Genomic DNA, 22,760 nt, shown 5'->3' with positions numbered 1-22,760 from the left:
CACGGATAGGAAAGGTTTACAGGGATATGGACAGGTACACGGATAGGAAAGGTTTACAGTGATATAGACAGGGACACGGATAGGGAAGGTTTAGAGGGATATGGACAGGTACACGGATAGGAAAGGTTTCGAGGGATATGGACAGGTACACGGATAGGAAAGGTTTAGAGGGATATGGACAGGTACAGGACTATCTCAGGAAGGCATTGTGGGCAGCATGGAGTTGGATCGAAATGCCTGCTTCCATGCTTTGTGACTCTGACAGTAATTCCCTTTGTTGCTACCCCACAGAATAGATGGGTACGTGGTTTGTGAGGAACATGTGGAGGTCTTACTGACAGCAAGTAAACAGGAGGAAGTTGAGCAGGCCAAGAGGGAGCAGCTGGTAAGTGCTCCGGAAATCTGGGAGGGGAATGGGTGGGGTGGGACTGAGGGAGGCTAGGCTCGTAAGGGGAATGGGGGCAGGTGGGAATCAGGAGAGGGAGGGGGTGAGAATTGGCATGGGGGACTGTGATGGCCCTGACAAAAAATTCAACACATTATAAGCTGAACCATTCTGGACAATCCCAGTAGGCCCAGCTCACAGCCCAAAGCACCCATTCCATCCTGCTGACACCTCTCTCAGTCAGAGGTGGGGTGAGAAATAGAACTAGAATGTGTGAGGAGAACATTTCACATATAGTTGGGATCACAGAGACATGGCTCCAGGGTGACCAGGGATGGGAGCTCAACGTTCAGGGATATTCAATATTCAGGAGGGATAGACATGAAGGAAGGGGAGGTGGGGTGGCGTTGCTGGTTAAAGAAGAGATTAACGCAATAGAAAGGAAGGACATAAGCCGGGAAGATGTGGAATCGATATGGGTAGAGCTGCGTAATACTAAGGGGCAGAAGACGCTGGTGGGAGTTGTGTACAGGCCACCTAACAGTAGTAGTGAGGTCGGAGATGGTATTAAACAGGAAATTAGAAATGTGTGCAATAAAGGAACAGCAGTTATAGTGGGTGACTTCAATCTACATATAGATTGGGTGAACCAAATTGGTAAAGGTGCTGAGGAAGAGGATTTCTTGGAATGTATGAGGGATGGTTTTTTGAACCAACATGTCGAGGAACCAACTAGAGAGCAGGCTATTCTGGACTGGGTTTTGAGCAATAAGGAAGGATTAATTAGCAATCTTGTCGTGAGAGGCCCCTTGGGTAAGAGTGACCATAATATGGTGGAATTCTTCATTAAGATGGAGAGTGACATAGTTAATTCAGAAACAAAGGTTCTGAACTTAAAGAGGGGTAACTTTGAAGGTATGAGACGTGAATCAGCTAAGATAGACTGGCAAATGACACTTAAAGGATTGACGGTGGATATGCAATGGCAAGCATTTAAAGATTGCATGGATGAACTACAACAATTGTTCATCCCAGTTTGGCAAAAGAATAAATCAAGGAAGGTAGTGCACCCGTGGCTGACAAGAGAAATTAGGGATAGTATCAATTCCAAAGAAGAAGCATACAAATTAGCCAGAGAAAGTGGCTCACCTGAGGACTGGGAGAAATTCAGACTTCAGCAGAGGAGGACAAAGGGCTTAATTAGGAAGGGGAAAAAAGATTATGAGAGAAAACTGGCAGGGAACATAAAAACTGACTGTAAAAGCTTTTATAGGTATGTAAAAAGGAAAAGACTGGTAAAGACAAATGTAGATCCCCTGCAGACAGAAACAGGTGAATTGATTATGGGGAGCAAGGACATGGCAGACCAATTGAATAATTACTTTGGTTCTGTCTTCACTAAGGAGGACATAAATAATCTTCCAGAAATAGTAGGGGACAGAGGGTGCAGTGAGATGGAGGAACTGAGCGAAATACATGTTAGTACGGAAGTGGTGTTAGGTAAATTGAAGGGATTGAAGGCAGATAAATCCCCAGGGCCAGATGGTCTGCATCCCAGGGTGCTTAAGGAAGTAGCCCAAGAAATAGTGGATGCATTAGTGATAATTTTTCAAAACTCGTTAGATTCTGGACTAGTTCCTGAGGATTGGAGGGTGGCTAATGTAACTCCACTTTTTAAAAAAGGAGGGAGAGAGAAACCGGGGAATTATAGACCGGTTAGCCTAACGTCGGTGGTGGGGAAACTGCTGGAGTCAATTATCAAGGATGTGATAACAGCACATTTGGAAAGCGGTGAAATGATCGGACAAAGTCAGCATGGATTTGTGAAAGGAAAATCATGTCTGACGAATCTCATAGAATTTTTTGAGGATGTAACTAGTAGAGTGGATAGGGGAGAACCAGTGGATGTGGTATATTTGGATTTTCAGAAGGCTTTTGACAAGGTCCCACACAGGAGATTAGTGTGCAAACTTAAAGCACACGGTATTGGGGGTAAGGTATTGGTGTGGGTGGAGAGTTGGTTAGCAGACAGGAAGCAAAGAGTGGGGATAAACGGGACCTTTTCAGAATGGCAGGCAGTGACTAGTGGGGTACCGCAAGGCTCAGTGCTGGGACCCCAGTTGTTTACAATATATATTAATGACTTGGATGAGGGAATTAAATGCAGCATCTCCAAGTTTGCGGATGACACAAAGCTGGGTGGCAGTGTTAGCTGTGAGGAGGATGCTAAGAGGATGCAGGGTGACTTGGATAGGTTGGGTGAGTGGGCAAATTCATGGCAGATGCAATTTAATGTGGATAAATGTGAAGTTATCCACTTTGGTGGCAAAAATAGGAAAACGGATTATTATCTGAATGGTGGCCGATTAGGAAAAGGGGAGGTGCAACGAGACCTGGGTGTCATTATACACCAGTCATTGAAAGTGGGCATGCAGCAGGTGGTGAAAAAGGCGAATTGGTATGCTGGCATTTATAGCGAGAGGATTCGAGTACAGGAGCAGGGAGGTACTACTGCAGTTGTACAAGGCCTTGGTGAGACCACACCTGGAGTATTGTGTGCAGTTTTGGTCCCCTAATCTGAGGAAAGACATCCTTGCCATAGAGGGAGTACAAAGAAGGTTCACCAGATTGATTCCTGGGATGGCAGGACTTTCATATGAAGAAAGACTGGATGAACTGGGCTTGTACTCGTTGGAATTTAGAAGATTGAGTGGGGATCTGATTGAAACGTATAAGATCCTAAAGGGATTGGACAGGCTAGATGCAGGAAGATTGTTCCCGATGTTGGGGAAGTCCAGAACGAGGGGCCACAGTTTGAGGATAGAGGGGAAGCCTTTTAGGACCGAGATTAGGAAAAACTTCTTCACACAGAGAGTGGTGAATCTGTGGAATTCTCTGCCACAGGAAACAGTTGAGGCCAGTTCATTGGTTATACTTAAGAGGGAGTTAGATATGGCCCTTGTGGCTACGGGGGTCGGGGTATGGAGGGAAGGCTGGGACGGGGTTCTGAGTTGGATGATCAGCCATGATCATAATAAATGGCGGTGCAGGCTCGAAGGGCCGAATGGCCTACTCCTGCACCTATTTTCTATGTTTCTATAAACCCAGGAGTGTGTGATGGGACAGTGTGGAGGGAGCTTCACTCTGTGTCTGACCCTGGGAGTGTGTGGTGGGACGGTGTGGAGGGAACTTCACTCTGTGTCTGACCCCGGGAGTGTGTGATGGGACGGTGTGGAGGGAGTTTCACTCTGTGTCTGACCCTGGGAGTGTGTGGTGGGACGGTGTGGAGGGAGCTTTACTCTGTGTCTGACCCCGGGAGTGTGTGATGGGACAGTGTGGAGGGAGCTTCACTCTGTGTCTGACCCCGGGAGTGTGTGATGGGACGGTGTGGAGGGAGATTCACTCTGTGTCTGACCCCGGGAGTGTGTGATGGGACGGTGAGGAGGGAGATTCACTCTGTGTCTGGCTCTGGGAGTGTGTGATGGGACGGTAAGGAGGGACATTCACTCTGATGTCTAGCTCTGGGAGTGTATGAGGGGACGATGTAGAGGAAGTTTCAGTCTGTTATGTGAGAGTGGATTGAAGTGTGTGTGCTGAGAACATGGTCCCTGGGGTTTTCGGTCCCACCACTGGCGGTGTGGAGGTCTCTGGGAGGTCTGGCCCTGCAGATTCTGTTGGTCTGACAGATGACTGTTGTGTTTCTGTGCAGAAGCGCGAGAAGCGGGTTTTGGGGAACTGGAAGCTGTTGGTGAAGGGGCTGCTGATCAGGGAGCGGCTTAAGGCTCGCTACCAATCCCAGGTAACGGTGAGCTTTAAACTTAATTACTGCATCCACCCTGCTGTCTCCCCAGCATAAAACACCACAGCGTGTCCCTCACACTCCCCATATGTCCTAATATCCTTCCTCATTTCCATGACCCCCTCCCTCCTCCTCCCCATCTCACCCCTACACCCCTCCCTGCCTGTCTGCAGCACGTTTTGGTCCTCTTGAAAAGACTGCAGTTTACCACCGACTCACTCTGCAAGTTAACCTTGCAAATCCGTAGGAGTTCGGAAGTTTTTGGGAACGCTGGTTGTTGGTGGGAACAACCGTGCAGGTCTGGTTCCCCTGAATAGTTCAGGCCGCTCACAGCATCCAGTTTTCAGGACACCCGGCACCACAGACATGCCTTCTTCTCATTGCTACCAGCAGGGAGCCTGAAGACACCCGCTCAACGTTTTAGGAACGGTTTCTTCCCCTCTGCTTTCACATATTTGATCAGACAATGAACACTACCTCACTATTTTTGCCCTTTCTGCACTACTTTTTATATATTTCCAATAGTAATTTTTTGTAACAGGAATTCTGCAGATGCTGGAAATTCAAGCAACACACATCAAAGTTGCTGGTGAACGCAGCAGGCCAGGCAGCATCTCTAGGAAGAGGTACAGTCGACGTTTCGGGCCGAGACCCTTCGTCAGGACTAACTGAAGGAAGAGTTAGTAAGAGATTTGAAAGTGGGAGGGGGAGGGGGAGATCTGAAATGATAGGAGAAGACAGGAGGGGGAGGGATGGAGCCAAGAGCTGGGCAGTTGATTGGCAAAAGGGATATGAGAGAATCATGGGACAGGAGGCCCAGGGAGAAGGAAAGGGGGGATGGGAAAAAAAAACCCAGAGGATGGGCAAGGGGTGTAGTCAGAGGGACAGAGGGAGAAAAAGGAGAGAGAGAGAGGAAGAATATGTGTATATAAATAAGTAACGGATGGGGTACAAGGGGGACGTGGGGCATTAGCGGAAGTTAGAGAAGTCAGTGTTCATGCCATCAGGTTCCTCCACTCAGGTTGGAGGAACAACACCTTATATTCCGTCTGGGTAGCCTCCAACCTGATGGCATGAACATTGACTTCACTAATGCCCCACCTCCCCCTAGTACCCCATCCGTTATTTATTTATATACACACATTCTTTTTCTCTCTCTCCTTTTTCTCCCTCTGTCCCTCTGACTATACCCCTTGCCCATCCTCTGGTTCCCCCCCCCCCGGCTTGTCTTTCTCCGCAGACCTCCTGTCCCCTGATCCTCTCATATCCCTTTTGCCAATCACCTGTCCAGCTCTTGGCTCCATCTCTCCCCCTCCTGTCTTCTCCTATCATTTTGGATCTCCCCCTCCCTCTCCCACTTTCAAATCTCTTACTAACTCTTCCTTCAGTTAGTCCTGACGAAGGGTCTCAGCCCGAAACGTCGACTGTACCTCTTCCTAGAGATGCTGCCTGGCCCGCTGCGTTCACCAGCAACTTTGATGTGTGTTGCAGTAATTTTTTGTATTCCATTTTACCACTACCCCAAACAACAGCTTTCACGACATATGGCAGTGATAATCAACCTGATCTGATTCATCAAACCTGAGCAGTGCTTTCCCCCCCAAACTCTGCGTGCTTCGGTAAAACTCTGGCAGAGCTTTCCCTTCTGCCAGTATGGTAACTGCTACTCTGTCTTTCTGCTTTTAGGAGGGAGCTGTTGTAAACTCCGGGCGGGGGCCCACAGGCTGCTCCGAGGACGAGGGTCCCAGCGAATCGACCCCGGCCACCGACACTGCTTCCTCGTGGCCCCTGAACCGACAGGAAGGGGAGACGAGCCAGAAGAGGCGCAAACTGAAGCGAGGCGAGGAGAAGCACCTGTTCCCCTTCGAGAAGCTGTGAGCCCCCACCCCCACACACCAGGGTGGCTTGGCGCCTTCCTCACGCACCCACCAGTGGAGAGGGCTCCAACCTGTTTCCAGGGAGCAGCTGACCAGGGACATCCCATTATTTGCTGCTACCACACGGAGGTCCTGCCAAGATCCCTGTGGCCTCCGTTTCTGCTGTTCTTGATACCGATTCTCCGCACTGTGTGTGTGTGTGTGTGTGTGTGTGTGTGTGTGTGTGTGTGTGAACTGCTCAGTGTGAGGGGCTTCAATCTGTACATTGCTCAGACTACCACTGTCCTGTTGAGAATCAGTGGGTCCCTGACCACAGAGTTCACAAGACCGGGAGAAAGGCATTCTGTTCTTGTAAGAACCACATTTATCAAACTTGCACCCTGTCCCTCTGTCCCCCAACTTCCTCACACCAGCAGGCATTACCAGCTGTTCAGTTATAACTTCACTGTGGAATTATTCAAGTGTTTAACTTTCTTTCCTATATTTGCAGAAAAAAGAATAAAGTGTATTGATTTGTAACAAAGACTCTTTGGGCTCTAATTGGAGAGGGTGTGGAGGGGTTCGGGGTCCCTCCTGTGCAGGCAGTGATCAGCCGGGTTCCCCATCAATCTCCACAGCCCCAGCCTGGTCTGTCCCCATGGGGAAGAGGGGCTCGGCTAAATCCCTCCAGGATGAACTGTATAGGGAAGGCTGGTTGAAGTGGGAGATAATCACGGTGTGGGGATTAGGGCGCTAAAGTAGTGTCACAGTTAGCATGATGCTACTACATTTCAGGGCATGGGAGTCTGGAGTTCCGAGTCCATTTCTGGTGCAGTCAATAAGGAGTTTGTACATCATTCCCGCGAACGTGTGGGTTTCCACCCAGTTCTAAAGATGTACCAGTTAGTAGGTTAACTGGTCATTGGGTGTAAACTGTCCTGTCATTAGGCTCGGGTTAAATCAGTGGGTTGCTGGGTGTAAATTGTTCTGTCATTAGGCTCGGGTTAAATCGGTGGGTAGCTGGGTGTAAATTGTCCTGTGATTAGGCTCGGGTTAAATCGGTGGGTTGCTGGGTGTAAATTGTCCTGTGATTAAACTCGGGTTAAATCGGTGGGTTGCTGGGTGGTGCCAGTGGTTGGGAGGGGCCTATTCCACACCGATCTCTAAATAAATAATTAAAAATAATCTGCGCTCTCTGACAGGATGGCATCCCATCAGCCTGTGGGCATTGGGATCCAGACAGACAACCTTCCTGCTTCAACCTTCAACGCCGGATCCATTTCCTCCCTTCCCTCTTCTCTGCCCTTGGTGCTCTAGGAAACCCAGGAATACTCTTCTTGGCCACTGATTCTTTTAAACACAGAAAAATGGGACTCAGTCAGGTGGGCACGTTAGTTGGCGTGGACAAGCTGCGTCAAAAGGACTGTTTCCGTGCTGTGACATTTGGACAGTACACAGATAGTAAAGGTCACTTAGCTGAAAACCTGTGCCAACCAACTAGCAGGAGTATTCAAGGACATTTTTAACCTCTCACTGCTATGGACAGAAGTTCCCACTTGCTTCAAAAAGGCAACAGTTATACCAGTGCCTAAGAAGAATGATGTGAGCTGCCTTAATGACTATCACCCAGTAGCACTCACATGGACAGTGATGAAATGCTTTGAGAGGTTGGTCATGACTAGACTGAACTCCTGCCTCAGCAAGGACCTGGACCCACTGCAATTTGCCTATCGCCACAATAGGTCAACGGCAGACACAATCTCAATGGCTCTCTACATGGCTTTAGACCACCTGGACAATACAAACACTTATGTCAGGATGCTGTTCATTGACCAAAGCTCAGCATTTAACACCATCATTCCCACAATCCTGATGATAAGATACAGACCCTGGGCCTCTGTACCTCCCTCTGCAATTGGATTGGCTTCCTAACCAGAAGACCACAATCTGTGCAGATTGGTAATAACAACTCCTCCTCGCTGACGATCAACACTGGCGCACCTCAGGGGTGTGTGCTTAGCCCACTGCTCTACTCTTTATATTCACATGACTGTGTGGCTAGGCATAGCTCAAATACCATCTACAAATTTGCTGACGATACAACCATTGTTGGTAGAATCTCAGGTGGTGACGAGAGGGTGTACAGGAGTGAGATATGCCAACTAGTGGAGTGGTGTCACAGCAACAACCTGGCACTCAACGTCAGTAAGACGAAAGAGCTGATTGTGGACTTCAGGAAGGGCAAGACAAAGGAACACATACCAATCCTCAGAGGGATCTGAAGTGGAGAGAATGAGCAGTTTCAAGATCTCTGAGGACCTAAACTGGTCCCAACATATCGATGCAGTTATAAAGAAGGCAAGACAGCAACCATACTTCATCAATTTGAAGAGATTTGGTATGTCAACAAAAACACTCAAAAACTTCTATGGATATACTGTGGAGAGCATTCTGACAGGCTGCATCACTGTCTGGTATGTCGGGGGGGGCGGGGGCTAGTGCATAGGAATGAAAGAGGGTCATAAATTTAGTCAGCTCCATCTTGGGTACTAGCCTACAAAGTACCCAGGACATCTTTAGGGAGCGGTGTCTCAGAAAGGCAGCGTCCATTATTAAGGACCCCAAGTACCCAGGGCAGCCCCTTTCTCACTAGTACAGAAGCCTGGAGTCACACACTCAGCCATTCAGGAACAGTTTTCCAGGGAAGGTGGGACCTGTTCCAGCGTGACGGTCTACATCTGAACTGGAGGGGGAGAAATATTCTTGCAGGTAGGTTTGCTAGAGAGGCTCCAGTGGATTTAAACTAGATACGAGGGGGGAGGGGAACCAGAGTGTAGGAACAGATGTAGGGAAGAAGGAAGAGTGATAAACAGAGTAAGAGGTGGAAAATTTCTTAAATGCATTTATTTTAATGCTAGGAGCATTGTAAGAAAGGTGGATGAGCTTAAAGTATGGATTGATACCTGGAAGTATGATGTGGTAGCTATTAGTGAAACATGGTTACAGGACGGGTGCGATTGGCAACTAAATATTCCTGGATTTCATTGCTTTAGGTGTGATAGAATCAGAGGGACAAGAGGGGGAGGGGTTGCATTGCTTGTCAGAGAAAATATTACAGCGGTGCTCTGGCAGAATAGATTAGAGGGCTGGTCTAGGGAAGCTATTTGGGTGGAATTGAGGAATGGGGAAGGTGCAGTAACACTTACGGAGGTGTATTATAGACCACCTAATGGGGAGTGAGAATTGGAGGAGCAAACTTGTAAGGAGATAGCAGATATTTGTAGTAAGCACAAGGATGTGATTGTGGGAGATTTTAATTTTCCACACATAGACTGGGAAGCCCATTCTGTAAAAGGGCTGGATGGTTTGGAGTTTGTAAAATGTGTGCAAGATAGTTTTTTGCAGCAATACATAGAGGTACCAACTAGAGAAGGGGCAGTGTTGGATCACCTGTTAGGGAATGAGATAGGTCAGGTGACGGAGGTTTGTGTTGGGGAGCACTTCGGGTCCAGTGATCACAGCGCTATTAGTTTCAATATAATTATGGAGAAGGATAGATCTGGACCCAGGGTTGAGATTTTTGATTGGAAAAAGGCTAATGTTGAGGAGATGCAAAAGGATTTAGAAGGAGTGGATTGGGACAATTTGTTTTATGGGAAGGATGTAATAGAGAAATGAAGGTCATTTAAAGGTGAAATTTTGAGAGTACAGAATCCTTATGTTCCTGTTAGGTTGAAAGGAAAAGTTAAAAGTTTGAGAGAGCTATGGTTTTCAAGGGATATTGGAAACTTGGTTTGGAAAAAAAGAGAGATCTACAATAAATATAGACAGCATGGAGTAAATGAGGTGCTTGAGGAATATAAAGAATATAAAAAAAATTTTAAGAAAGAAATTAGAAAAACTAAAAGAAGATATGAGGTTGCTTTGGCAAGTAAGGTGAAAATAAATCCCAAGGGTTTCTACCGTTATATAAATAGCAAAAGGATAGTGAGGGATAAAATTGGTCCCTTAGAGAATCAGAGTGGACGGCTATGCGTGAAGCCAAAAGAGATGGGGGAGATTCTTAACAACTTCTTTTCTTCAGTATTGACTAAGGAGAAGGATATTGAATTGTGTAAGGTAAGGGAAACGGGTAGGGAAGTTATGGAAACTATGATAATTAAAGAAGTAGTAGTACTGGCGCTTTTAAGGAATATAAAAGTGAATAAATCTCTGGGTCCTGACAGGATATTCCCTAAGACTTTGAGGGAAGTTAGTGTGGAAATAGCAGTGACTCTGACAGAAATATTTCAAATGTCATTAGAAACGGGGAATGTGCCGGAGGATTGGCATATTGCTCATGTTGTTCCATTGTTTAAAAAGGGGTCTAAGAGTATACCTAGCAATTATCAGCCTGTGAGTTTGACGTCAGTGATGGGTAAATTGATGGAAAGTATTCTTAAAGATGGTATATATAATTATCTGGATAGACAGGATCTGATTAGGAACAGTCAACATGGATTTGCGCGTGGAAGGTCATGTTTGACAAATATTATTGAATTTTTTGAAGAGGTTACTAGGAATGTTGACGAGGGTAAAGCAGTGGATGTTGTCTATATGGACTTCAGTGAGGCCTTTGACAAGTTTCCACACGGCAGGTTGGTTAGGAAGGTTCAATCGTTAGGTATTAATACTGAAGTAGTAAAATGGATTCAGCAGTGGCTGGATGGGAGACACCAGAGAGTAGTGGTGGATAACTGTTTGTCAGATTGGAGGCCAGTGACTAGTGATGTGCCTCAGGGATCTGTACTGGGTCCAATGTTGTTTGTCATATACATTAATGATCTGGATGATGGGGTGGAAAATTGGATTAGTAAGTATGTAGGTAATACTAAGATAAGTGGAGCTGTGGATAATGAAGTAGGTTTTCAAAGCTTGCAGAGAGATTTAGGCCAGTTAGAAGAGTGGGCTGAAAGATGGCAGATGGAGTTTAATGCTGATAAATGTGAGGTGCTACATTTTGGTAGGACTAATCAAAATAGGACATACATGGTAAATGGTAGGGCATTGAAGAATGCAGTAGAACAGAGGGATCTAGGAATAATGGTGCATAGTTCCCTGAAGGTGGAATCTCATGTGGATAGGGTGGTGAAGAAAGCTTTTGATATGCTGGCTTTTATAAATCAGAGCATTCAGTATAGGAGTTGGGATGTAATGTTGAAATTGTACAAGGCATTGGTGAGGCCAAATTTGGAGTATTGTGTACAGTTTTGGTCACCAAATTAGAGGAAAGATGTCAACAAAATAGAGGGAGTACAGAGAAGGTTTACTAGAATGTTACCTGGGCTTCATCACCTAAGTTACAGAGAAAGGTCGAACAAGTTGGGTCTTTATTCTTTGGCGCGTAGAAGGTTGAGAGGGGACTTGATAGAGGTATTTAAAATTATGAGAGGGATAGATAGAGTTGACGTGGATAGGCTTTTTCCATTGAGACGGGGAGATTCAAACAAGAGGACATGAGTTGAGAGTTAAAGGGCAAAAGTTTAGGGGTAACATGAGGGGGAACTTCTTTACTCAGAGAGTGGTAGCTGTGTGGAACGAGCTTCCAGCAGAAGTGGTTGAGGCAGGTTCGATGTTGTCGCTTAAAGTTAAATTGGACAGCTACACAGACAGGAAAGGAATAGAGGGTTATGGGCTGAGTGCAGGTAGGTGGGACTAGGTGAGAGTAAGCGTTTGGCACAGACTAGAAGGGCCGAGATGGCCTGTTTCTGTGCTGTAATTGTTATATGGTTATGGTTAACAGCTTCTTCCCCTCTACCATCCGATTCCTAAACGGACATTGAACCAGTGAACACTAGCTCACTTTTTAAATATTATTTCTGTTTTTACACAATTTTTAATCTCCAATATATACTGTAATTGATTGATTTCTTCTAGATTATGCATTGCATTGAACTGCTGCTGCTAAGTTAACAAATTTCACGACACATGCCAGTGATAATAAACCTGATTCTGATTCTGAAGGACTAATTGAGGGAGTCCAAACCTTTAAGAGGATCCCATTGTCCAAGTTTGAGCCGCCCCATGCCAATGTCATCGTGCTAGATTATTTCTACCATAGCAGCAACCCGGGAGTCCAGGGGGACAGGCTGTGACTGTTTTCCCTGGAGTGAAGGAGGCTGAGGGTTTATAAAATCATAAATAATCAGAATTATGTTTAATATCACTAGCATGTCATGAAATTTGTTGTTTTAGGGCAGCAGTACATTGTAATACATGATAAAATATAAATTACAAGTGCGTATATAATTGATTACATAAGTAGTGCAAAATGAGGGGAAAGTACTGAGGTAATGCTCATGGGTTCATTGTCCATTCCGAAATCTGATGGTGCAGGGGAAGAAGCTGTTCCTGAATCGTTGCAGCAAGTCCAGGTCCTTGCTTAGGCAGTTGATTCTGGCCATGATCAACTTCATCACAGTAGATGTGAGTACATCACTGAGGCAGCTCCCCCTGCTCTTCTTGGACACGGGTCTGATTGTTGCCCGTTTGAAGCAGGTGGGGATCTCTGACTGCAGCAGTGAGAGATTGAAGATGCCCTTGAATATGGGTACTTTCCCCAGGGTAGAGAAGTCTATTAAAACTAGAGGGCACAGATTTAACGTGGGAGGGGAATTGGCTATATCAAAGATTGCAGGCAGTAGGTAGGAGAATAGATTGAAAAGGAAAGGACATCAACCATGACCTAACAGTGAAGTCTCGATGAGCCAATTGGCCTAATTCTGCTCCTATGTCTTATGATGCAGTGTGATAAAGGTTAAATGTGATAAAAAGGCGAATGACTCTAGTTGCGTTAGGCATTTATGCCTATACTGACCAGTTGGGCTGAAGACCTGTGTCAACACCTATCACTCATGGGAACCAGGGGGTGGGACCTCAGACTCGGATTCTCTCTGTCCTGGGGTGATAACGATATCTGACACTTGCTTTACACTCATGACGGTGACAGCTCCAATGCCATAGTCAAGTTTGCTAACTAACAGTGACAAAATCAAAGATGGTGACGAATCAGCAGATTGGAAGGGGACTGAGAACTTAGCTGAGAAGTGACACTCGACTGCCTCTCACTCCATATCAGCAAAGCCAAGAAGCTGATTATTGACTTCAAGAGCAGGAAACCAGAAGTTCGCAACTTTAACTTAGACCATAAGACAAAGGAGCAGAAGTAGGCCATTCGGCCCATCGGGTCTGCTCCGCCATTTTATCATGAGCTGATCCATTTTATCCTATTTAGTCCCACTGCCCCGCCTTCTCACCATAACCTTTGATGCCCTGGCTACTCAGATACCTATCAATCTCTGCCTTAAATACACCCAATGACTTGGCCTCCACTGCTGCCCGTGGCAACAAATTCCATAGATTCACCACCCTCTGACTAAAAAATTTTTTTCGCATTTCTGTTCTGAAAGGGCGCCCTTCAATCCCGAAGTCATGCCCTCTCGTACTAGACTCCCCCATCATGGGAGACAACTTTGCCACATCCACTCTGTCCATGCCTTTCAACATTCGAAATGTTTCTATGAGGTCTCCCCTCATTCTTCTAAACTCCAAGGAATACAGTCCAAGAGCGGACAAACGTTCCTCATACGTTAACCCTCTCATTCCCGGAATCATTCTAGTGAATCTTCTCTGTACCCTCTCCAACGTCAGCACATCCTTTCTTAAATAAGGAGACCAAAACTGCCCAGAGTACTCCAAGTGAGGTCTCACCAGCGCCTTATAGAGCCTCAACATCACATCCCTGCTCCTATACTCTATTCCTCTAGAAATGAATGCCAACATTGCATTTGCCTTCTTCACTACCGACTCAACCTGGAGGTTAACTTTAAGGGTATCCTGTACGAGGACTCCCAAGTCCCGTTGCATCTCAGAACTTTGAATTCTTTCCTCAGTTAAATAATAGTCTGCCCGTTTATTTTTTCTGCCAAAGTGCATAACCATACACTTTCCAACATTGTACTTCATTTGCCACTTCTCTGCCCATTCTTCCAATCTATCCAAGTCTCTCTGCAGACTCTCCGTTTCCTCAGCTCTACCGGCCCCTCCACCTATCTTCGTATTGTCAGCAAACTTAGCCACAAAGCCCTCTATTCCATAATCCAAATCGTTGATGTACAATGTAAAAAGAAGCGGCCCCAACACTGATCCCTGTGGAACACCACTGGTAACCGGCAGCCAACCAGAATAGGATCCCTTTATTCCCACTCTCTGTTTCCTGCCAATCAGCCAATGCTCTATCCACGTATGTAACTTTCCTGTAATTCCATGGGTTCTTATCTTGTTAAGCAGCCTCATGTGTGGCACCTTGTCAAAGGCCTTCTGAAAATCCAAATATACAACATCCATTGCATCTCCCTTGTCTAGCCTAGTGGTAATTTCCTCAAAAAACTGTAATAGGTTTGTCAGGCAGGATTTTCCTTTAAGGAATCCATGCTGAGTTCTGCCTATCTTGTCATATGCCTCCAGGTACTCTGTAACCTCATCCTTGACAATCGACTCCAACAACTTCCCAACCACCGACGTCAAGCTAACAGGTCTATAATTTCCTTTTTGCTTCCTTGCCCCCTTCTTAAATAGCAGAGTGACATTTGCAATCTTCCAGTCCTCCGGAACCATGCCAGAATCTATCGACTTTTGAAAGATCATCGCTAATGCCTCCGCAATCTTCACAGCTACTTCCTTCAGAACACGAGGGTACATTCCATCTGGTCCAGGAGATTTATCGACCTTTAGCCTATTCAGCTTCCTGAATACTTTCTCTGTCGTAATTGTGACTGCGCACACTTCTCTTCCCTGCCACCCTTGAGTGTCTGGTATCCTGCTGTCTTCCTCAGTGAAGACTGATGCAAAAAACTTGTTCAGTTCCTCTGCCATCTCCTCATCTCCCATTACAATTTCTCCAGTATCATTTTCTATTGGTCCTATATCTACTCTCACCTGTCTTTTACTCTTTATATACTTGGAAAAGCTTTTAGTATCCTCTTCGATATTATTTGCTAGTTTCCTTTCATAGTTAATCTTTTCTCTCTTAATGACCTTCTTGGTTTCCTTTTGTAAGGTTTTAAAGACTTCCCAATCCTCTGTCTTCCCACTAATTTTTGCTTCCTTGTATGCCCTCTCCTTAGCTTTAGCTTTGACTTCTCTTGTCAACCACGGTTGCATCCTTTTTCCACTCGAAAATTTCTTCTTTTTTGGAATATACCTGTCTTGCACATTCCTCATTTCTCACATAAGCTCCAGCCACTGCTGCTCTGCCGTCTTTCCCACCAGTGTCTCTTTCCAGTCAACTTTGGCCAGTTCCTCTCTCATGCCACTGTAGTTTCCTTTACTCCACTGAAACACCGACACATCAGATTTCGGCTCCTCTTTTTCTAATTTCACAGTGAACTCAATTATGTTATGATCACTGCTCCTAAGGGTTCCTTCACCTCAATCTCTCCAATCACCTCCGGTTCATTACGCAATACCCAATCCAGTACAGCCGATCCCCTAGTGGGATCAACAACAAGCTGTTCTAAAAAGCCATCTCGCAGACATTCTACAAATTCTCTCTCTTGAGATCCAGTGCCGACCTGATTTTTCCAATCTACTCGCATGTTAAAATCCCCCACAATTATCATAACACTGCCCTTCTGACAAGCCTTTTCTATTTCCAGTTGTAATTTGTAGTCCACATCCCTGCAGCTGTTAGGAGGCCTATAAATAACTGCCATCAGGGTCCTTTTACCCCTGCTATTCCTTAGCTCAACCCATAAAGATTCTGCACCTTCCGATCCTATATCACCTTTCTAATGATTTAATATCATTTCCTACCAATAAAGCCACGCCTCCCCCTCTGCCTACCTTGCTATTCTTACGATACACGGTGTATCCTTGGACGTTCAGCTCCCAGAGACATGCATCCTTTAGCCAGGTCTCAGTGATGGCCACAATATCATACCTGCCAATCTGTAGCTGTACGATAAGATCATCCACCTTATTCCTTATGCTGCGTGCATTTAAGTACAACACCTTAAGACCAGTATTTGATACTTTTTGCTTTGATTTCACCGCAACTCATCCCAATGGCTAAACATTTGCCCCATCACCTGCCTGTCTTTCCTGACATCTTTACTGCTCACTATCTTAGATCTATTTCTGTTTTCCCCTTCCTCCGCTGTCATTCCAGTTCCCATCCCCCTGCCAAATTAGTTTAAACCCTCCCTAACAGTTCTATTAAACTTTCCCGCCAGGATATTGGTCCCCTTCAGGTTCAGGTGTAACCTGTCCTTTTTGAACAGGTCATACTTCCCCCAGAAGAGATCCCAATTATCCAAGAATCTGAAGCCCTGCCCCCTACACCAGTCCCTCAGCCACGCATTCATCTGCCTGATCCGACTACTCTTGCCCTCGCTAGCACGTGGCACAGGTAGCAATCCCGAGATTACTACCCTGGAGGTCCTGCTTCTCAGCTTCCTTCCTAACTCCTGGAAATCTCTCTTCAGGACCTCCTCCTTTGTCCTATCTATGTCATTGGTACCAACATGTACCAAGACAACTGGCTGCTCACCCTCCCCCTTTAGAATATTCAGGACCCGATCCGAGACATCCCATACCCTGGCACCTGGGAGGCAACACACCATGCGGGTATCTCTGTCAGGCTCACAGAATCTCCTGTCTGTTCCCCTGACTATGGAATCCCCCACGACTACCGCATTTCTCTTCACCCTCCTTCTCTCCTGCACAACAGCGCCAGAGACCCGGTCACCGTGGGCGTCCCCCGTCAGGTCATCCCCCTCAACAGCATCCAGAACAAGATATTTGTTGCTGAGGGGGACAGCCACAGGGGTGCTTCTCCACTATCTGGGCATTTCCCTTCCCTCTCTTGACAGTGACCCAGTGTTTTGACTCCTGTAACCTAGGGATGACTACCTCCCTATAGCTCCTGTCTATCACCTCTTCACTTTCCTTGATAACATCTTCCTTGGTAACACACACAAAATGCTGGTGGAACTCAGCAGGTCAGGCAAGCATCCATGGAAATGAATAGACGAGACCACATTTCAGGGTGAGACCCTTCTTCAAGACTAAAAAGAAAGGGAGAAGATGCCAGAATAAAAAGGTGGGGGGAGGGGAAGGAGGCTAGCTGGAAGGTGCTAGGTGAACCTAGGTGGGTGGGAAAGGTCATGGTGGAGAAGGAGGAATGTAATAGGAGAAAGGGAAGGGGGGGGGGTCTCTGGGGGAAGTAATGAGCAGGTGCGAAGAGGTGCATATAGACATTTCTGAGGAGGAAATACTAATACCCCTGAGTTAGCCAGTTCATTTGAGATGGTCTTCAAGGAGCGTTGAAACAGTGGCTGGTATCCTTCATGCAGAATGCAGGTTCAGCAGGTGAGTAAAGCAAAACACCCAACCATTCCAGAAATGAGCTCCGACGTTTATGTGCACATTGGACTGGTCTAACTGTAATGGACCCTTTTATCTTTCTTTTAACTGTTTGTTAAAGTTGAAATATTGGTAAATATACTTCTTTTGTAACTTTATGCCAGTGTAAGATCTGTTATTTTTCTTCTAAACAATAAATACATGTGTGGAGTACTCACACAGCATTCAGCACAACTAATGTTCCTCCCCATAACATCCCAACTTTCCTGTTCAGTTAAAGCCAAACCATACCGACCCTAGAGGTATATTGTTTACCAAAGGTGGCCTTCTTACCACTCAGTCACGTGGCTGAGTGCAGAGATAGCTAACAAGGCAAGTGGGAGGGCTACATAAATAAAAACACAATAAATATAAATACATTACATATAGAGTGAGTGTGTGTGTGTTTTTTTTACAATGTTTATTTATATTGAAGATATTTTTATGTTTTATATTATGGGTATTTTGTGCTGCATTGGACCCGGACTAACAACTGCGTCGTCCTCCTTTACACCTGCGTACTGGAAATGACAATAAACAATCTAGTGTCTTGAATCTGTGTAAAATTCCTACCTCTGACATGGATGAACCATCATAGTAAAACAGTAATAAAACTATTTGCCAATTTACCGAACACTCTGCAATGAATATCACTGGAAACCAGGCGAGAGGGGGCCAACCCCCACCCCCCCCAGATCTGCCACAGTCTGTGACAAGAAGCAATGGAAGCTGGTGTAATCCACCATCAGATCTTGAATGCAGCTTACCTGCGGTGATAGTCTGCATCACCAACAATGGATTCAATACCTTTATTAAGAAAGTTGCCTAGAAGATATCACAACCCCACCCCACGCCAAGCAGAACTGGAACTGGAATCAAACGGTACCAGATTCTCTGTAAACTCCGACATGGACGGTCCCAAACCTGGATGCAAAATGAGAAGGGTCAGGCACGGGGCAAGCAACCCTATCCCCTGAAAAACAGGAACGGCAACTGAAGCTCCAACCACCTCAGCGCCGGGAGGGGAAAGGTCTTCACTGTACCTGCAGACAATCTGACAGAGGACTCGGGTGGGCATCTGTTGGCAGCCTATGCCCCAGGAGGGCTGATGGGCTTAAGGAGAAGCAACCTGCTGGGCTGTGCGTGGGCACCAGCAGGAGACTGGTCCCAGTCAACAGAGTCCATTGCTGACATCTCAAGCCCTGACACCGCACTGAATTGGGGCTCAGGGAACAGGCTACAGGCCGTCAGATTTGTTGCAGGGTTTCTGCAGTGACACTGTTTACTGGGATCGTCCAGTGAGGGAGGGGACGGCAGCCGCTCACCCTCTCCGCTCTCTGGGTTCACAGCATCTTGGGCCGGTCTCGGATCTTCGCCATCAGGATGGGCAGAGTGGCCAGGAGCACCAACAGTATGGCCAGCAAGGGCCGGTAGAAGATCCAGCCCACGGCCACCGTCAGCAGGGTCAGGGAAGTGGCCACGGAGAGCGCAAATACCGTCAGACCCATGCTCACCACGTCACGGAGGATGGGTACCCAGTCCACTGTGGGGAGAGAGAGAGAGAGAGAGACACGCAGCATTAATATGGGGAAACATAGAACACAGACTACACAGCACAGAAACAGTTCAGCGGCCCACAAACTAAACGAAACCCTTCTGCCTACACAATGTCCACATCCTTCCATTTCTCTCACATCCATGTGCCTATTCAAACACCTCTGATCTATCAGCCTCTACCATCACCCCAAACAGAGCATTCCAGGCACCTGCCACTCTGCCAAAAAAAAACTCACCCTTCACATCTCCTTTGAAATTAACCCCCCTCCCACCTTAAATGGATGCCCTCTGGAATTAAACATTTCAACCCTGGGAAAAAGACACCGTCTGTCTACTCTATCTATGCCTTTCGTAATCTTATAAACCTCTATCAGATCTCCCCTCAGCCTCCGAAGCTCCAGAGAAAACAACCCGAGTTTATCTAACCTCTCGTGATAGCAGATGCCCTGTAATCCAGACAGCGACATGGTAAACCTCCCCAAAGCCTCGACATCCTTCCTACAGTGGGGCAATCAGAACTGCATGCAATACTCCAGACACGGCATAACTAGAGTTTTATAACCTCACTTCCTGACCTTTGAACCGAGTGCCACAAGCACCCCATTGCCCTCTTACCCACTGTCTGACCCTGTGCAACAGCTTCCTTCGCGGAGCTATGGATCCCTCTGGTCATAAGCAGCACTGATCCTCCAGCAACAGGGTCAGCAGGTCACAGGCAATTACCCCCCCAGCACCCCGAGCAAGCGGAGAGCTGACACGTACCCCCCTTACACCCCCCAATGCTCACTGAATCCACTGGCTACACAAATCACCTAAGAAATGGTCAGAGAGGTCAGGAGAAGGGGGAGGGGGATCAGAGGAGGGGTTGTTGAGGAGGGAGGTGGAGTTGAGGAGGGACAGGGAGTTGAGGAGGGAGGGGGGAGCAGAGGGAGTTGAGGAGGGAGGGGGGAGCAGAGGGAGTTGAGGAGGGAGGGGGGAGCAGAGGGAGTTGAGGAGGGAGGGGGGAGCAGAGGGAGTTAAGGAGGGGGAGCAGAGGGATTTGAGGAGGGAGGGGGAGTTCAGGAGGGAGGGGGAGTTGAGGAAGGGGGAGCAGAGGGAGGGGGAGCAGAGGGAGGGGGAACAGAGGGAGTTGAGAAGGCAGTGGGAGTTGAGGCTGGGGGAGCAGAGGGAGTTGAGGAGGGAGGGGGAGCAGAGGGAGTTGAGGGAGGGGGAGCAGGGGGAGTTGAGGAGGGAGGGGGAGCAGAGGGAGTTGAGGGAGGGGGGGCAGAGGGAGTTGAGGGAGGGGGAGCAGGGGGAGTTCAGGGAGGGGGAGTTGAGGGAGGGGGAGCAGAGGGAGTTGAGGAGGGAGGGGGAGCAGAGGGAGTTGAGGAGGCTGAGGGAGCAGAGGGAGAGAGATTACACAGAAAAGAACAGAGAACTGGCAGCATAGCAGTTAGCACAGTGAATTACAGCACGGCCCAGGCTCATTTCCCGCTGCTCTCTGTAAGGAGTTTGTACGTTCTCCCCGTGACCGCATGGGTTTCCTCCGGGTGCTCCGGTTTCCTCCCACAGTCCAAAGACATACGGTTAGGGTTCGTAAATTGTGGGCATGCTACGTTGGCGCCAGAAGGCTGGCAACTCTTGTGGGCTGCCCCCAGTTCAATCCTCCAGGGATGCATTTCACTGTATGCTTCGATGTTTCCATGTGCCCAAAAAAGTTCATCTTAATTTAGAAAGTAGTGAGCAAACAAACTTCTCCAAATACTGAACCCCTCCCTCACTCTTTACTTCACTCCCCATTCTGGTTCCCCTCCCTCCTCTTCTCTCCACACCTGTCCATCACCTCCCTCTAGCTAGACAGCGTAAATGCAAGCTGAGCTTGGGTAACACTAGAATTAGGCTTAGGATGTCCACACTGGGTGACAGAAGAGAGTGAACAGCGGTTGGTCTCAGCGATCCACGTGGGGAACTGGTGTGACGAGATGGCAGAGACCGAGCGTGCAGTCAGACTCACCGTGATCCACGTGGGGAAGTGGTGTGACAGGGGAGAACAGGGACCGAGCGGGCAGTCAGACTCACCGTGATCCACGTGGGGAAGTGGTGTGACAGGGGAGAACAGGGACTGAGCCGGCGGTCAGACTCACCGTGATTCACGTGGGGAAGTGGTGTGACAGGGGAGAGCAGAGACCGAGCGGGCAGTCAGACTCACTGTGATTCACGTGGGGAACTGGTGTGACGGGAGATGGCAGAGACTGAGCGGGTGGTCAGACTCACCGTGATTCACGTGGGGAAGTGGTGTGACAGGGGAGAGCAGAGACCGAGCGGGCGGTCAGACTCACTGTGATCCACGTGGGGAAGTGGTGTGACAGGGGAGAACAGGGACCGAGCGGGCGGTCAGACTCACCGTGATTCACGTGGGGAAGTGGTGTGACTGGGGAGAACAGGGACTGAGCGGGCGGTCAGACTCACCGTGATTCACGTGGGGAACTGGTGTGACGGGAGATGGCAGAGACTGAGCGGGCGGTCAGACTCACTGTGATTCACATGGGGAAGTGGTGTGACAGGGGAGAACAGGGACTGAGCGGGCGGTCAGACTCACCGTGATTCACGTGGGGAAGTGGTGTGACGGGAGATGGCAGGGACTGAGCGTGCGGTCAGACTCACTGTGATCCACGTGGGGAAGTGGTGTGACAGGGGAGAAGAGGGACCGAGCGGGCGGTCAGACTCACTGTGATCCACGTGGGGAAGTGGTGTGACAGGGGAGAACAGGGACCGAGCGGGCGGTCAGACTCACCGTGATTCACGTGGGGAACTGGTGTGACGGGAGATGGCAGAGACTGAGCGGGTGGTCAGACTCACTGTGATTCACATGGGGAAGTGGTGTGACAGGGGAGAACAGGGACTGAGCGGGCGGTCAGACTCACTGTGATCCACGTGGGGAAGTGGTGTGACAGGGGAGAGCAGAGACCGAGCGGGCGGTCAGACTCATCGTGATTCACGTGGGGAAGTGGTGTGACAGGGGAGAGCAGAGACCGAGCGGGCGGTCAGACTCACCGTGATTCACGTGGGGAAGTGGTGTGACAGGGGAGAGCAGAGACCGAGCGGGCGGTCAGACTCATCGTGATTCACGTGGGGAAGTGGTGTGACAGGGGAGAACAGGGACCAAGCGGGCGGTCAGACTCACCGTGATTCACATGGGGAAGTGGTGTGACAGGGGAGAACAGGGACCGAGCGGGCGGTCAGACTCATTGTGATTCACGTGGGGAAGTGGTGTGACAGGGGAGAACAGGGACCAAGCGGGCGGTCAGACTCACCGTGATTCACATGGGGAAGTGGTGTGACAGGGGAGAACAGGGACCGAGCGCGCGGTCAGACTCACCGTGATCCACGTGGGGAACTGGTGTGATGGGAGATGGCAGAGACTGAGCGGGCGGTCAGACTCACCGTGATTCACGTGGGGAAGTGGTGTGACTGGGGAGAACAGGGACTGAGCGGGTGGTCAGACTCACCGTGATCCATGTGGGGAAGTGGTGTGACGGGAGATGGCAGAGACTGAGCGCGCAGTCAGACTCACCGATAGTGTAAAGGATCCGTGTCATCAGCTTGATGCCGACAAACATGAGGAGCCAACCAGCAAAGCGCAGAGCCCAGGTCAGGGCAGAGTTGGCAGCGTGCTCCCTCTCAAACACTTCCTGCAACACACGCCAGACATACACAGAGTCATGGAGCACCCAGCATCCAC

At 48.1% G+C, this 22,760-nt stretch overlaps 2 protein-coding genes across 2 annotated transcripts in view; one reads left to right on the top strand and one right to left on the bottom strand.

Annotated features, from left to right (window-relative positions):
- xpc (xeroderma pigmentosum, complementation group C) overlaps window positions 1–6,564 on the top strand; it is a 68,036-nt gene extending 61,472 nt beyond the window's left edge. Inside the window, 3 exon segments of the mRNA XM_072280216.1 lie at window positions 292–385; window positions 4,095–4,184; window positions 5,871–6,564. Coding sequence (XP_072136317.1) covers window positions 292–385; window positions 4,095–4,184; window positions 5,871–6,062 — 376 coding nt within the window. The 3' untranslated portion in view covers window positions 6,063–6,564.
- An 11,712-nt stretch (window positions 6,565–18,276) lies between these two features.
- The window catches only part of LOC140210937 (transmembrane protein 43), a 33,212-nt gene continuing 28,728 nt past the window's right edge, over window positions 18,277–22,760 (bottom strand). The window contains exons 10-11 of the mRNA XM_072280215.1: window positions 22,593–22,710; window positions 18,277–19,025 (exon numbers count right to left, since the gene is read on the bottom strand). Of these exons, the coding sequence (XP_072136316.1) occupies window positions 18,826–19,025; window positions 22,593–22,710 (318 nt within the window). The 3' untranslated portion in view covers window positions 18,277–18,825. The remainder of the gene's footprint in view (window positions 19,026–22,592; window positions 22,711–22,760) is intronic.

Source organism: Mobula birostris, chromosome 16, assembly GCF_030028105.1.
Source record: "Mobula birostris isolate sMobBir1 chromosome 16, sMobBir1.hap1, whole genome shotgun sequence".
Taxonomy (NCBI): Eukaryota; Metazoa; Chordata; class Chondrichthyes; order Myliobatiformes; family Myliobatidae; genus Mobula; species Mobula birostris.
The sequence above is the reverse complement of the archived record's forward strand: the minus strand, read 5'-3'. Positions and strand labels throughout refer to the sequence as shown.